Here is a 16,350-nt window from a genome sequence, read left to right as displayed (position 1 = left end):
CCAAGTAGGGTTGACCGAGAAGAAATGGTATTTATGTTTCTTTGCCGCTGCGAGAACCTGCATGGTGCGGCAAAAAATATTAGGGACAACACATCTTTCGACTGCCTGTTGCACTTCTATGTCGCCATCTGAACCGAACCATAACCATTTTTTGACTACTCTTACCTTCTTACCTCCCATGTTAAAAGAAGAGATAAGAGGGAGCATGTTAAAATTGCTCTTGATAAAATATGTATAAGGTATGAGAGTGAACTTGCACATTTTCTATGATGGTCCATAACATGATTTGCATGTTGATAGAACAAGTATTTGCACCATAATAAACTTCAGAATGAAAATAGTGTCTCTATCTTTGAGCGGTTGGTTGGTTGGTTGAGGGAAGGTCTTCATGGTTCTATATAAGAACGTCTCGACACACCACCACCATCTCCCCCCCCCCCCCCCCCCCCCCCCCCCCTCCCTCAAGAACTAGGACAGACTGCTCCGGCTCGTCGGCGACAGCTAAGGTATTTCTTCAGACATTTTCCCTATCGGCTAGCTATCCTGAGGTGGTGCATGCCTTCTTATTGTTATTTGTCAGATCACATCCCTTGCTAGCTAGCTTCATCCTTCCTTGACTAAAAAACGCGCCCTCACAGAAATCTCTGTGATTCTTCCTAAGAAAGTCCACAGGTGCTCTTGAACATATCGATTATGATCTCTCCTGTAATTCGTCGGGGTGCATACTGCATGCATATAGTAGTTTTTTGTTTGTTTCCCCTGCTGAAGTATGCATGTTTTGTTTTTGCGATGCAGACAACGATCGGCTGTATCACTCATGGTAGTTGTTTCTTGTCCACTTTTGTAGTGGGACGATTGCCGAGGAGATGGCCGACGATGCAGGGCGAGGGTCGTCGGCGGCAGCGGCGAAGAAGGGGAGGTAAGCCATTAACTAAGCCACTAATTAGTAAGATGAGCAAGAGCTCTTGCCTGGCCAGGTGTTGTAGTTAGTTAATTAGTAAGATGGGCAAGGCATGTTCTCCAGGGTGTTTTGATTCCAAAATACATGTTCATTGATCATGTCATCCTGAGAGAGATAGATAGATAGATAGAGAGAGAGAGAGAGGGGGGGGGGGGGGAGGGAGAGAGAGGTGGTAGGTTCCATGAAGCAAGCCAGCGATGTTGTCACTTGTCAGGGTTTCTGCTCATAGCAAGACCTTTTCTGTTCAATCATTGTCTCTCCAGCGTTGACTTGCCACCGAAATGCATGTCCAACAACCGGGAGTTCCAGCAACCCGCCCGTTTGTCTGTATGCTCACCGGAATCCCAAACCTCACCACCGGTGTTATTTTTCTCTCCAAAAGTGTCTGTTTTATTTCAGCAAAATAGGATGCCCTAATCTAAAACCTTGACTAAATTAGCGTCTAATATGTTGGTGTGGGAAAAGAAAACCTCAGCGAGATTCCCGTACAAAACAATGTCTTTTTTTAACACGCTATGACCACAATGCTCACATACACACATATGAATTCACCCTTATAAATGCATGCGCACACACCTTACCATAGACGTCGTCTCCTCCCAGTGAACGGACATCACTGAGAAGTCTGAAATAAATCCAAAAAATGCGAGCACCAGTGACAACTTGAACCCTGGCAGAGTGGTTCTACCACAAGCAAGCTAACAATCTAAGCTACACTCAGTTCGTCAAACAATGATTTTTTATGCTATATGATGGTGTCGAGCTTGGAAAGCAAACATAAGTTTCCTATTGTGGATTCCTAGCGCAACAGGCACCCATCGCGCGCTGAAACCATGATGGATAGTATGTCATCAGACTTATAAATAGATGGAAGCTTTCTAATTCTTAAAAGTAATACTACCTCCAATCCATAAAAAGTGTCCCAGTTTGAACTAACCCAGTTCAAAACTGCGACGCTTATTTTGGATCAGAGGGACACTAGTACAAAACAGGGCTTTCGTCACAGGGCAATATTCACATTAGTCCCGGTTCAGTCACGAACCGGGACTAATATGAGCATTGGTCCCAATTCGTGCGGCTAAGGCATTAGTCCCGGTTCACCTGGGCCCTTTAGTCCCGGTTGGTGCCACGAACCGGGACTAAAGGGTGCGATGCCCATTAGTACCGGTTGGTGGCACCAACCGGTTGGTGCCACCAACCGGTACTAATGGGCTTTGAGGCATTAGTACCGGTTCATGGCACGAACCGGTACTAAAGGGCCCATCAAACTCTACCCCCCCTCCCCCAGCGGACCGCCTTTTCAGTTTTAGAAAAAACAAAAGAAAATGATGGAAATGTCAAAAAAAATAAAATAAAATAAGTTTTCCATGTGATATGTGGTCTAGTTGTTGGGAAAATTAACAAATATGAATTTCGACTTTATTTGCAAAATCTCTCTGAAATTTCTTAAAATGGGCATAACTTTTGCATACGAACTCGGATGAAAAAGTTTTTTATATGAAAAATCATCTACTCGAAAAGTTACATCCGAATTTAACTGGGAAAACCCCGTTAAACATTTTCAAAATCCTCAAAAACCTAACAGAAAAAAAGATACGGGGCTTTTAAGATCTGGAGAGGCAAAAAAATTCAAAAAATTTCAAATTGTGGTCAAACTGTGGTCAAACAATGGTCAAACTAATTATTCTAGAATATTAGTGTTACTAAATAATTATTTCAGTTTTTTGAATTTTGGTCAAATCTGGTCAAACTGTGGTCAAACAGTGGTCAAACAATGGTCAAACTAATTATTCCAGAAATATTAGTGTTACTAAATAATTATTTTTTTAAAACAATAGTTTCAAACTCAAACAGTGAAATGTGTCACTTCATGCTCAAGCTAAATTTCTGAGGGTTAATAGAATTGACATCTTACTATTGTCAGGAAAACAACAAGTGCAGACTTGGAAACGAGGGAGAATAGAACCCGGAAGTTAAGCGTGCTCAAGCTGGAGTAGTGAGAGGATGGGTGACCATCCGGAAAGTTAGATGATTTGGAATGATGAGGGGTGATTAGAGATTAGAGGATAAATTGAGCAGTGATGAGGGGTGGTGATTAGAGATTAGAGTTTAAAATAATTCAGAAATTTGAAAATCAAAAAAAATTTACAAAAAAAATTTCAATTTTTTTTTTTCATAAAATTTCCTTTAGTCCCGGTTGGTGTTACCAACCGGGACTAAAGGTGGAGCTCCAGGCTGCGTCCACGTGGACGGCCTTTAGTCCCGGTTCGTGTAAGAACCGAGACTAAAGGGGGAGGCATTAGTAACGACCCTTTAGTCCCGGTTCAAAAACTGGGACTAAAGGCCCTTACCAACCGGGACAAAAGCCCCCTTTTCTACTAGTGGGAGTATATGTTCTTGTCTTACTCTCTTTCAACCTGAACAATATACATACATTTTATTTATTGTTACTACCTCTTTTTTGTTATGTTTTAAATTCCACTCGTTCCTTTATGTTATTGGGATTTTCCCTATAAACTTCATTTTATTTAATTTTTCATGAGAGACATGTGTGAATTTTATGTTCTCAAATTCATCTAGAAAAAATAACGAAAACTTAATGGGAAACTATAAATTTAAAGAAAAAGTATGATAATTTGTGAGCTAGATATAAATCATAAGCTAAATTATTAAGAACAATCTTAAACCATTTTCATTTTTTAACCAAAATTTATATGTATGTCTATGATTTCGCACCATTGAACCTAAATTATTTATTTATTTTTCTTTGAGATTTGATTTTCTTTTGTTAAGTATCTACGATTTATTGGGCTCATATGGGCCTGATATCATAATTGCATTTCTTGATGCACATCCAAGTATATATCGCCACACATACACAAGAGCGAGTGAGCATCTTGACACACTATAACTAGCAAAGATAGAAAAATAAATCCTCAAATCTCGATAAGTTGCTACCGTCTCATTATGCAGACTCGAGGGGAAGATCGCACTCATAACTGGAGGAGCGAGTGGGCTCGGAAAGGCCACGGCTCACGAGTTCATCCAGGAGGGCGCGTCCGTGGTCATTGCCGACGTCAACTCTGCGTTGGGCCTAGAGACAGCCCAGGAGCTCGGCCCACAGGCCCATTTCGTCCACTGCGACGTCACCGTCGAGGAGAGCGTCGCCGCCGCCGTGGACGCCACCGTCACGAAGCACGGCCGGCTCGACGTCATGTTCAACAACGCCGGCATCGTGGGCGCGCTCTCCGGGACGTCGGAGGTGGCCAGCCTGGATCTCGGCCAGTTCGACCGCGTCATGAGCGTGAACGTGCGCGGCACCCTGGCGGGGATCAAGCACGCGATGCGCGTCATGGCGCCGGCGGGCTCCGGCTCCATCCTCTGCATGGCGAGCATCAGCGGCCTCCTCGGCGGCCTCGGCACGTACCCCTACGCGGTCTCCAAGCTCGCCGTCGCCGGGCTGGTCAAGACGGCCGCAGCCGAGCTGGCCCGCCACGGCGTCCGGATCAACTGCATATCGCCGCACGCCGTGCCGACGCCGCTGGTGCTGGAGCAGTTCTCGCAGCTGTACCGTGGCGCGGACGAGGCGCAGCTGGCCGCCATCATCGGCGGCCTCGGCGAGCTCAAGGGCGCGACGTGCGAAGCGGTGGATGTGGCCAAGGCGGCCGTGTACCTCGCATCCGACGATGCCAAGTACGTCTCCGGCCAGAACCTTGTTGTGGACGGCGGCTTCACCACCTACAAGTACATGAACATGCCACCCCGCAAGCCTCAGGATCAGGAGTGAGTGATTGCCCACTACTGATATTGCCTGCGTTTGTGCTCGTCTGGGATGTACAAAACTGCCTGTATTCCTGTGAAACCTTGCAATGAATAGTGGATTCGACAGCTCAGGGCATCTCCAACGCGGCCTACAAAATGGATATTGTATTTGTCTATGGACTGGTTGGGACCAGTCTACGGATACTACTGGTACAGGAGCCGACCATTCAACCCTGTCTTCTTAACGCTTGTCTCTATTTTTTTCTAAGTCTGGAGCACTAAAAAATAATAGCATATCAAACCTTCCACGAATGAAAATATTCAAATGCAGCACTAGTTCTAATTAAAATATGACAGTTCAATTGAAGTTTCGAAATTTAAACTTGAATTCAACTCCGGCTATGATCCATGCGACTGGAATTTTCTAAACTTTAAGTGGAATCACCACAGCCATTAAATTAAAATCCAACAACCTCCACTTGTTGGTTCACCTCTTCAAGCGGCACTGTCGATCTTTTCCTCAAACTTTCTGTAGAGCCATAATTTTTTTAGCCGCCTCCCTTCCTCTCATCTATTTCACCTCTGGCAAGGTCTTGTCCAAGCCCTTACGGTCGACTCCGTCCCCGTCTTGTGTTCCGGCTCCATCTAATCTAAGCGGCGGTCAGTGCAGAACACTTATATTCAATAAGTATTTTACAGCTATACAATAAATTTATACAAGAAAATACGGTCCTGTTTGGGTTGTGATTAACTTTGTCACATGTTGCCACATTATTTTTCCCGAACTTACCTTATTTGAGGTGCTCTAATTCTTAGTCACACTTTAGCTGCCTCATACTTTTTATATGGCATGTGGGGCTTATTGCTCATAAAAAGATTCTTGACTTAGCTGGAGGACAGCCTTCCGGCGTGGAGCTCATCTGCTCCTGTTAAGGAACAATAAAATTGGCAAGAATAGCAAAAAAGAAATTCAACACTTTTCTGAATGAAATATGAACAAAGAATATGAACAAAAATTATATGCGCCTGCAAAATTTCATGACGACATGTCATTGGGATAGTTCTAGACAAAAAAACAAAAATCAAAGCTTTGAGAAAGGGGCAAAATCCTTGTTTTGGAGCCCTCATTTTATTTTTTTCTACCCCGAACTCCTAGGATGTCATATGGTCATGAAACTTTGCATACACATGAAGAATTTGTTTAAAAATAGTGTCATATTTTATTACCATTTTTTTTGCTATTTTTAAGATTTTTTTCTGATGAACCTCATCAAAGAACCAGGAGCTCTGGCATCGCATTAAGAAGAAGATGGTCGATCCAGTTTATAAGGGGAACCGGGACGAAAACCGCACAAGCATCGAAGCCTCATCGCCCACACGACACTAGGCAACAATCGCAACAAAACACACACCCCGATCCGGAGCCGCCGCTCTGACTTCCCCCACTCGCTCATGAGCACGATGCCACGCAAAACAGACTCCTTGTAGCCCTTGCTACACGAGACGACCGTCCGTAACCACAAAACGCCATGCCAAGCCCGGGGCCGCCGCCAACGTACAAGCCAGACCGACCCCTGGGATCGCATCCGACCCGACCGCCGGCCTTGCTACCCTCGTAGCACCAGGTCACCACTAAAACAATGCAGAGCCACGAGTCTGCCCCATAGAGCCACCATTGCATCGCCATCCGAGGCAGCCGCCTCGGCGTACATCCACCGGCCGGAGCCGCCGCCCTGGCATCCATCACACCGGCAATGACACAACTCCGCACCACTGCCATGAGTCCACCACTCCACAAAGGTCAATGCTTCCAAGGCGGTGCCTCCAAGAAGGTAACAACACAATTGTCGCTGGGCTTGGGTTTTCACCCGGAAATCACCAGACAATTGCTGTAGTAGATGGCCGTAGCTCCGCGATGCGCCTTCAGGAAGGAATGCAATGCTCAAGAACATCGCCAACACCGGCACCGAATGGAGAAGGTGCAAGGCTTTCGCCCAGAGAATCTACTCCAACGCCGAGCCTCACAAGGAAGCCTACATCATAGGAGCGCAGCAAGTTGCGCAGAGAGCATCGTTGCCAACCACCAACCCTCAACACGCCGCAGCAGAGTGCCTTGTTAGATCCGCGGACCCCCGGCCACCTCCATCCCAACCGCTGCTCTGTTGCATACACAGCCAGAGCAAAAGCAGAGCACACCACTCTAGTTGTCAGAGACCCATCTCCACGACCACCGCAGTGCGACCACCGTCGCAGCGCCGCCGTCCAAAAACTGCGGCTCACCGCCACCGTCGCAGCTCACCATCAATAGAACCTCCACCATCACGGCGCTACCATCCAAAAGATACGCCTAGCTGCCACCACCACAGCTCCCCCGGTCGAGGGAGGGGACCCCAAGCACCCAGCGCGCCCTACAGCCGCAACTCGCCAGGGCAGTGCCACCACAGCTCATCGGAGCACCTCCACCGCCGGATTTGGGCGCCGGGCACTAGATCGACGATGGCCAGCCTCAGCGCCGCCCCACACGCCATCGGCCGAGGAAGGGGATGAGCAGCGCTGGCACCATGCCCGGGGCCACCGCCCCGACTTGCTCGCGCCGACGAGACGCGGCCGCCCCCAGATGCGGGCCTTCGACCGGGGCCCGAAGCCTCGCGGCGTGCGACGAGGGCCCCCCCGCCGCCGCCGTCCGCCTAGCAGGCTTTGCCCGCCTGCATCCCCCGACGGCGACGGGAGGAGCGAGGGAGGAGAGGGGGGCGGGGGTGGCGGTGGCTAGGTGTAGGGAAACGCAGGAGAAAACAAAAAATTTCCGACCTACGCACCAGCCCAGGACCACTATGGAGACTGCATACAAGGTTTGATCTTTTTCGTTGCCGACTCGTAGCGCAGCGGGAAGTAGAGTCGATGAAGATCGGCGGTGCAGATCCCCGCAGCTAGGATTTACAACCTCCCAACCGCGAGGATGGATACCCTCATCTGCTCCTCAGACAGCCCTCCGGGAGGCGGTCGAACAGCCCCCTGGACGATGTCGCGGACAGGCCTTCGGGAGGACCTTCGAAACTCGAACGGTCACTCGGACAACCCTTCGGGAGGACCTTCGAAACTCGGACGGTCACACGGACAGCCCTTCGGGAGGCACTCACGAACTAAGACCGAAACTACAATCTCTCTACAGAGTTGCACACATACGGTGTCATCTATCCGGCAGGGCTTCGCCGTCCAGAACTAGTTCCCACCGGAACCCAGACAACCTTTCGGCTCTACGAAAATATTTCGCTGGGAGGGAGAGAGAAGCCAGATCATGCATGACACTTGTATGTGAGAAGGGATGAGTGTGGAGGGCTGCCCCTCCACCTCTATTTATAGGAAATCCCAAGGGGTAGGGTAGTTTAACACAAAAACCCAAAATGCACATGAATGAAGTCCTTCCTCAAGGGCATAAGAGTGAAACCAAGGAACAAGAGGGGCTCCAAGGTGGAGCCCCAAGTGTGGCCGGCCACACCCCTTGGGGGCCCCATGAGGGCCTCCCAATCCATCCATGTCATCCCTAGATCTTTTTAGTAAAGCCCCAAAAGGTGGCTTTCCATAAAATATCCCAAAAAGCACTTTCACTATTCATGACGACATTTTTCAGCGTCCGTTCGAACTGAAAATATTTGTGTGGGCTTAGAACATTTCCAGTACCCACCAAAATTATTTTCAACGCGTTCCGAAACAATTCCGGTTTAGTGATTTTCATCTGCGAAAAGCATCTGAAGTGGTTCCGGCAGCTCCGGAGCATATCCGGTTATTATCCCGGAAAATTCCAGAAAGCTTCCAGAATGATTCTGGCACCATCCAAGAATTATCAGGCATGTGCCGAAACCAATTTGACTTTATGGTATCCCCTGAAACAACTTTTCAGTTTCACTGAAACTCATCCGATGACCTCTTTCTACGGAACCTTTTCCGGTGTCCGAAACTTTTCCGGTGTCCGAAACTTTTTCGGTGATTTTCTCTCAGACTCCTTGTCTAGTATTCAGCAGATAGATGACCCTTAAGCGTGTGACCCTATAGGTTCGGTGAAGTATAGACATGACTAGAACCCTTTCCGATCAATGATCAACATCGGAGCCGTGGACACCCATATTGGCCCCTATACCCACACGAATAAATATTCGAGTGAACCTCCAGTTGCCGTGTGCTATTCCTGTTGCTTCGCGATATGTTACAAATACCCGAGGTGAGACATGTTGGCATTCCCGTGGATCAACAACTTGTCCACTATGCTAGTTACCTCGTTACCGGTATTGTTCTCTTTTCTCGTTATCGTGTTCCGGCATCCCCGTGATCAAATCACAAAGTGTTTGGCCAGACGATGATGGATACCGTAACACCGAGAGGGCCCAGAGATATCTCTCCATCGTCGGAGGAGCAAATCCCAATCTTGAGCTATCAAGTTACTTGACACACTTTTCCATGAACCCGTAAGCCGCCGTAATAGCCACCCATTTACGGATGACGTTTAACAAACCCCAAAGTTCATGAAGCAAGCATGAAGAAACTCGATACTCTCATGGTCTAAGGAATCATGCAAACGTTAACCATCTCTGTGTTATGTACCATTAACTTGTGATGAATGAATCTCATAGCATAACATCAATCTGGGTCGATTCAACACAAATGTTCTCTTAACATTTTGCCCTCAAAGTTGCTGGCATAGACATGCCCATGATCAGGAAAACAGAACCATCATGCAACACTTGAGCTAGTCTTAGAGGCCAGACTAGGAATACTTCTTACCGTTCATTATTCCACACGTGCATATGAGTCTTCCTCCGAGCCTCGTGGATATTGCAGACTCGAGAATCATTGCAGTTATAGCATGGAACATAAACATAATATGAACTCGGAGATAAATAATATCATTTATTATTGCCTTTAGGGCATATCTCCTACACTAGGTTATCGCCTGAGCCGCCCCCAGGAAGCGACGCGAGCGAAGCATTTTGCATGATTCCTCAAATTACACTATGCTATTTTTAAGATTTTACCGTACATCCATGAGCAGATGAGCTCGTGATTAGCAACGGTTTTTCCCTTAGGTGTGGCTATAATCAAACACCCATCTAACTTAGTCAAACTTGCCCAAGAGCATCTTCAACCGGTTCTGTATCTGTAATAACAACCGTTGAGGAGAAATTCGGCAAAAAACTCTTTAACATCGATAAAAGGGCCATGTTAGCTAATTGTCATCGTAGTGCGCCGCGCCACCGCCGCAACCACTGCCGCCTCTAACTGTAGCGTAGCTCGCTGTCAGCCACTGCCAGAGTTCGCAAGCGCCATGGCGCCACCGCCAAAAACCACTTTTTGGGGAAGTATTTACAGGAACTGAGAAAATACCTATCAACTTTCCTTAAATTGTACGGACATCACATAAAACCACTTTTACGGAAAGAATATTAGTACATAATCTATTAGAGATCTCTAAATTGAGATGTGACAAAGTGTGGCTAGGAACCAAACATAGAAAGTGCCATTCCGGTATTCCTCTAGGGCGTGTTTGGTTGCCCACATCGCTTCAACCAGGCCCGCGCGGGAAGGAAGAGGCCTATTTGGTTGCCCGGTTTCACTGTTGGACCTGCATCGCACGCTTCTTAAAGCAGCCCAGAGGCTGGCTCGCTGGAAACGCTCGAATCGGCAGTTTCTCGCGAGCCAGGCCGAGGCGAGCGCAAGCGAGCGGGCCCTTGCACGAGTGGAGACGGGAGGGATGCGAGGTGATTACGTGAGTTCTTCTTCAACCTCCAGTAAGCTTCTATCTAATCTCCTCCCTCTGATCTACACAATGGTGCTTCGATTTGAGGTAAGCTCTACATAAAAAAGATGCACCTCGATGCTACGGTTCCGTTCAGGCGATCGGTTCGTAGTTTCATCGGCCGTAAATTCTTAATCTCGTCTTCCCGTTTGGAGCTATTCTGGACGAATTTTGTCAGATTCGTCGCGCACGATCGATCATTTGAAATCTCCTTTGACCAGCAGCCTAATCTCGCAGTTCCTCACAACATTCATGTTGTAAGTTTTTGGTTTCGACGATCGTAACTTCATCTCTCTTTGAGCAGCAGTCTACCGCACTGACGCCGCCATGTCGATCTCCTCTATCCTCTGCTCAGAGCCCTCCTATTCGTCCCTCTCGACGCTGAATCCCTTTCCCTTGATCTCCTTGCCCACGTCCTACTACACTAGAGTCGTTTCCGGCGTCGCTCATCTCGGCCTACTCTCTGTCGTCCTCCTACTGCACTGACGCTGCAATGGCACGCACACTACTTCTTGTGTCCTCTGCCTCCATGCACACTGCAGTTCGCCGCGCCGCCGACGGGGTCGATCATCTTGGCCTCCTCTCTCTCGCCCTACTACACCGGAGTCATTTCTGGTGTCTATCATCTCGGCCTCCTCTGTCGTCCACTGCACTGACGATACCATGGCGCGGGCACTGCATTCTCCTCCTCCGTCGACTGTCTTTGCGCGAGCACCGCAACTAGTTCGCCAACAGTGTCGCTCGCCGTGCCGCCGACGGGGTCGCTCGTCTACGACTCCATGCTCGTCATGTCGGACACGGCGCCACGGCCACTATCCACCGCAGTCGCCATGGTCGGGCGGACATTGCATTTCTTCTCCCCCTTCCTCTGCTAGCTCTTAACCCTGTGTGCTAAGTGCAAGTGTTAGCTCTTAATCATACCCCATGCGGGCAACCAAACAGCGTGTAGTTGTATGCGCCGAGACAATGCAGGCAACCAAACAACATGCCAAAGTTGATCCACTAATGCAGGCAGTCCATATGCAGGCAACCGAACAAATTGCAGATGTCGCATATGAGGCTGTTTTCCGAGACCCAAATTGAGTGGAAAAAGGGTATGCAATGCGGGTGCTGTAGCCGACGGCAACCAAACACGCCCCTCTGTATTTTACTCGTAGGGTTCTTGTTCCCTTTGTACGCACGCTCGTGCTACCGTCGGCACCAACCACAGAATGTGCGATGGCGACTACAGAGGCCCAGGGGTGGCCGTGACCGTGAAGCCGCCGGGCCGCCAGCACGAACCCACTCAAGAGTGTCGACGAGACTTGGCATCTGGAATCTCACCGGAAAAGCGAAGGTCACATCGCCCAAAGTGCCGGCCGGGATCTTTGAACGCCACGACGTTACGGACCCCTCCGAGATTCATCTCGCAGGATGCCGGCTGGCCCAATGCTCTCTTTCCACTCGTAGAAAGAGAATGAAGATTCTATGAAGATTCGACGCTTCGCCAATCAGTTCGGAAAGGAACGCTGGATCAACTTTAGCTTCAAAATCGGCCGAGGGTTGGTGTGATTTGAACATGCAAGACAGAGAGTCCGAGCTCAGGGTGACAGCAGACAGCAGACACACTTCAACATTCTTTTCAAATTCTGTACTACTATTAAATTGGAAGATTTAACCAAGTCCCAGTCAAATGGCATAACAGGCAAGAGAGAAACAGAAAAAATAAAAATAAAATTTTGCACGGATCTTAATGTACCATCTTATGGATATAGCATCAACTGAGACTTCGTCAAGTCTTAGTGGACTAAGACTTAGCAAGACTGTATTAAATTAACTTCTACTACCACACAAAACAAGAACATTAGTTGGTGACACTCACACTGTTGACACTTAGGTATGTTTTCTTTGAGGCAACTACGGCGGTCATTAGCCAGCCTAAACAATTTTTTTGACACTCTGGTACCTTGTCGCTGTTCTTTTTCCTTTTCTTTTTGGCTTTTCACACTGCCAAAGTGAACTTTACCGGAGTAACCGGACGCTATCTTAGAATGTTCTTCGGTGCGTGCATGATCGTCAAGCGTCGATTATGACTTGAACGGGTGGTACACCTTGAGGTCGGACTTGATGCCGGCGATGGACCCCGCGGCGGCGGCGAGGGAGATGGCGAGGCATCCGAGGCTGAGCATCTGGAGGCACACCCACTGCGTGCTCCACTTGGGCACCTTCTTCTGCACCACGTACATCTCCACGGGAAAGTAGACGGTGAGCGGCCAGAACCCCAGCGCGCCCAGGAACCCCACCACGTCGTTGAAGAATGGCAGCATCATGGACACCACCGTCGTCGCCACCACGAACGCCGTCCTCCACGTCGCCCGGAACATATTCACCTTGTACGTCCTGAAGAGCGGGACCTCGACCTCGCCGGTGACGAACGTGGACTCCGGCCACCTCTTCGCCGCCCATTTCTCGACGAAGGCAAACAGGGGCTGGCAGTACACCTGGTACGCGCCGACCAGGTGGACGACGATGGCGGCGTTGGCCACGTCGAGGAGCCAGAAGGGCTCGTAGAAGCCGAACCCCGTCAGGAGGTTCCCCGGCGCGGCGTCGCCGAAAGCCGCGTAGCCCATGCAGCCGCAGAGCATGTAGAAGACCGTGGTCACCGCGACGCTGACCATGGTGGCGCGCTTCATGACCGTGGACTCCGACGGCGGTGGCGCCCGGATGGTGTCCTGGATCTCGATGAGGATGAGCGAGTAGGAGTAGGCGAACGCAATGTCCCCAAACGCCTGCGTGCTGCGCCACACCTTCTGCATCGGCGTCACCGTGCCGATGCTGATGCCGGTCAGACTGCCCTTCACGCCTCCGTTTGCTGCATTCATGCAGACATCCTTGGTTAACACACTGCTGACTGAATGCCATTCGTAGATTGATCAGTGTGTATATACCACTGAAAAAAAATAGCACGCTATAGCGTATTGAGAATTGTCTCGCTAATAGCACGCTATAGCGCGATATAGCACGCTAATAGTGTATTTTGAGGTCGGTGCTATTTTGTTGGAGCGTGCTATTTTTTTCATTGGTATATACTACCTACCTATAACTTGTACGATGCCGAGGCCGAGGCCGATGGAAGAGTAGGTGAAGGACATGGCGGCGGCGAGCATGGAGAGCCAGGAGATCTGGTCGAAGTCGGGGATCTGGGAGAAGAAGACCTGGGCCACGCCGAAGATGATCATGTACGGCACGCTGGAGAGCTTGCAGGGGTCGGCGTGGCCGTTGCCGTGGAAACAATTGGCCCTCTTAATCGCCAGCATGCTGGTGGAGGCGGCTATGGTGTAGCCAATGGCCACCCCGACGATGTTGGCGTACTGCAGCACCCCGCAGATCTGCACCTTGATGCCGCTGAGGTTGGCGTTGACGGCGTCCATGTAGGTGTAGTTGCGCTTGCCGGTGCTCTGATCGCCGGAGCGGTAGCAGTCGGCGAGCAGTGAGGAGGTGAAGTAGGTGACGAGCGAGAAGAGCAGCATGACGGCGGGTCCGGCCACCCAGCCGAGCTGCGCGATGGCCCAGCCCAGCGACAGCACCCCGGACCCGATCACCGCCGTGATAATGTGCGAGCTCGCCGTCCACATCGTGCCTGGACACATGGGCACGTACGTTCGTCAGAGAGACCAACAATTAAGTACGCTGTACGTATACCATGAGATGAGATGAGAGTACGAGACAGAGGTTGTACGTACCGGTGCGCTTGTTGCGGCCATCGTCGTCGAGCTTGGACCCGGCGGTGTGGCCGAGCTCGGCGGCGGCTACCTCCATCGGTGGGTAGTAGTAGGTGGCCACGACCTTGTCCGCCATCCCGATCGGCCTCTCTCTAGGCTTAATTGCTGCCAACAGAAGAGAGAGTAGGCGTGCGGGTGAGAACTGATAAAGAGGAGGCCAGACCACAGTCAGTGCAGTGCACTCTGCGGGCTCGCTAGAGATGCGATCTTGCGCAGCGTGATCTGCAGAGAGCGAGTAAATGTCTACTGTGAGTGGTGGTGGGTGCCTGGCCTGCCTCTGGGTACCCAGGGTTCCGGTGCAATTTATAGGAGGAGCCTGCACTGCGTAAAGTGAGTGCCGGCCCGGACCGGTCGGCATTCAGGGACCAGCTGCTACCCGGTGGCTGGTAGGACGCGGGAAGGCGCTGCTGCTAGTGCTCCCACTGGAAATTCAAACCTCCTAACTCGTAGAGTTGACGCATGTACTGTAATCTGCACATTTGCTATGGGTGGTCGACATCGACACGGTCGGGCAGTCACCTTCCGAGAAGGATCCAACCAGCACCTTTTGGCTTTCGCCATGCCTCCTCCCTCGTGGCACCAGAAAAGTGCTGATTAGAGCAACTCTAGCAGACCCCGCATCCTCCCGACCCGCAAAACGTTTTTGTAGTTCGCGGAAAAACGTCTTTGCGGGTCGGCGCGGACGGCCGCAGTTGCAGACCCCGCATAATGGACCCGTAAAAAAGAATAATCTCAGAATATGCTTTTTTACGGGTTGGGGTTGCGGCGTCTGATCTGGCGCATCTCTTCCCGACCCACAAAACTTAAATTTGCAACTCAATTTGATCTAGCATATTGCATTGCTTTGTTTTATAACAACATTGGATTGTATCACCAAATCTTTGCTAGAATAGCAAGACCAAAGAAAACAAGAACTACAAGAATGCATTTTAGAAGATTTCCAATTTTCATAACTGCTCCCACTAGTTGGACTAATATCCTCTCCATGCATTCGTTGTTGATCTGTGGATTCTTGATTTTGCATTCTTCTTTCTTCATCTTTGGTTCGGAAGAAGTAGATGTTGCTTCCCCTCTAGTTGCACATGCAGCCGCATCATTGCCTTAGATTGTACTAAGGAGTGCACTAACATCTATTAAATTTCTTTCTATCAACAAATCAATGTATTGCCCTTCCCAAAACCAAAATGAGCATCCTTCGTCCTACACAAAAGAATGAGCAAGTTCGAAGTGAGCCACCGCAATTTAGCTAAAGAATGAACTGTGAAACGAGCTACCGCAAGTGCACGTACCCCGTCGTTTTCGCATTTGAAGAACACCCATCCGGGGTGCTTCGGCGTGCTCGAAGTGAGCCGCAGCACTTTCGGCGTGCAGTCGTCGCACTCTATGAGCGGCATCGGCAAGCCACAAAGACGCTGCGCTAGCGCCGAGCCCGGTGGACGGCCGGACGAGTACGGCGGGCGGCGACGGCGGGCAGACGAACTCGCACCTGCATGCGGTGATGCGCCCTTGCCTGGGCTGCGGGAGAGGCTCCCCGACCACTCCATCGCTTGGGGTAGCAACCGGCGGCCGGAAAAAGCCAAATCCGGCGGCCCACGATGAAATGCCGCAGATCTGCAAATCCGGCGGCCCGCCGACGCAGGGGGGAGGGGGGAGGCCTTGTGCGCTTGGCGGCCTTCCGGCGTGCTCCTGCCGGCTGCGGTCGCTGGAATCTTGGGCGGCGGCCGGCGGCGACGCGAGAGGGGAGAGGAGAGGTGGTTGGTGGGATAAAGCGCGGGATGAAATGTCCCCCCACCAACCGCTTCCGCTTATATGCAGGGCACCACAGCCGCGAGGGGGAAACCCGCGTTTTCCCGGGTTGGGCTCGGGATTTTGCCGCGCCCCCTAAAATTTTTTGCAGGCCGGGGCAGGATGCGGGGTCTGATCGGGCGGGTTTTTCCGCCCCGGCCCGCATTTTGGCGGTTATTTTACGGGTCGGGGCGGGATGCGGGGTCTGCTAGAGTTGCTCTTACTCTGGTGGAGACCCTAAACCTAGCCGCCGGGCCGCCTCCATCCCCGTCCTCCCCTCCGTCACCACTGAG

At 50.4% G+C, this 16,350-nt stretch overlaps 2 protein-coding genes across 2 annotated transcripts; one reads left to right on the top strand and one right to left on the bottom strand.

Annotated features, from left to right (window-relative positions):
• The first annotated feature begins 457 nt into the window (after nucleotides 1-457).
• Nucleotides 458-4,968, top strand: LOC109741357 (momilactone A synthase). The gene is made up of 3 exons (XM_020300435.4): nucleotides 458-506; nucleotides 848-919; nucleotides 3,935-4,968. Exons 2-3 carry the CDS (start codon nucleotides 867-869, stop codon nucleotides 4,746-4,748), a joined length of 867 nt encoding a protein of 288 aa, XP_020156024.1. The 5' UTR covers nucleotides 458-506; nucleotides 848-866; the 3' UTR covers nucleotides 4,749-4,968.
• Nucleotides 4,969-12,240: 7,272 nt separating this feature from the next.
• Nucleotides 12,241-14,562, bottom strand: LOC109741354 (amino acid permease 3). Its single transcript, XM_020300431.4, has 3 exons — nucleotides 14,234-14,562; nucleotides 13,588-14,130; nucleotides 12,241-13,362 (listed from the first exon to the last, which is right to left on the bottom strand). Exons 1-3 carry the CDS (start codon nucleotides 14,346-14,348, stop codon nucleotides 12,578-12,580), a joined length of 1,443 nt encoding a protein of 480 aa, XP_020156020.1. The 5' UTR covers nucleotides 14,349-14,562; the 3' UTR covers nucleotides 12,241-12,577.
• Between the last annotated feature and the right edge of the window lie 1,788 nt (nucleotides 14,563-16,350).

The sequence above is a fragment of the Aegilops tauschii genome, chromosome 3 (assembly GCF_002575655.3).
Source record: "Aegilops tauschii subsp. strangulata cultivar AL8/78 chromosome 3, Aet v6.0, whole genome shotgun sequence".
Lineage (NCBI taxonomy): Eukaryota > Viridiplantae > Streptophyta > Magnoliopsida > Poales > Poaceae > Aegilops > Aegilops tauschii.
The sequence above is the reverse complement of the archived record's forward strand: the minus strand, read 5'-3'. Positions and strand labels throughout refer to the sequence as shown.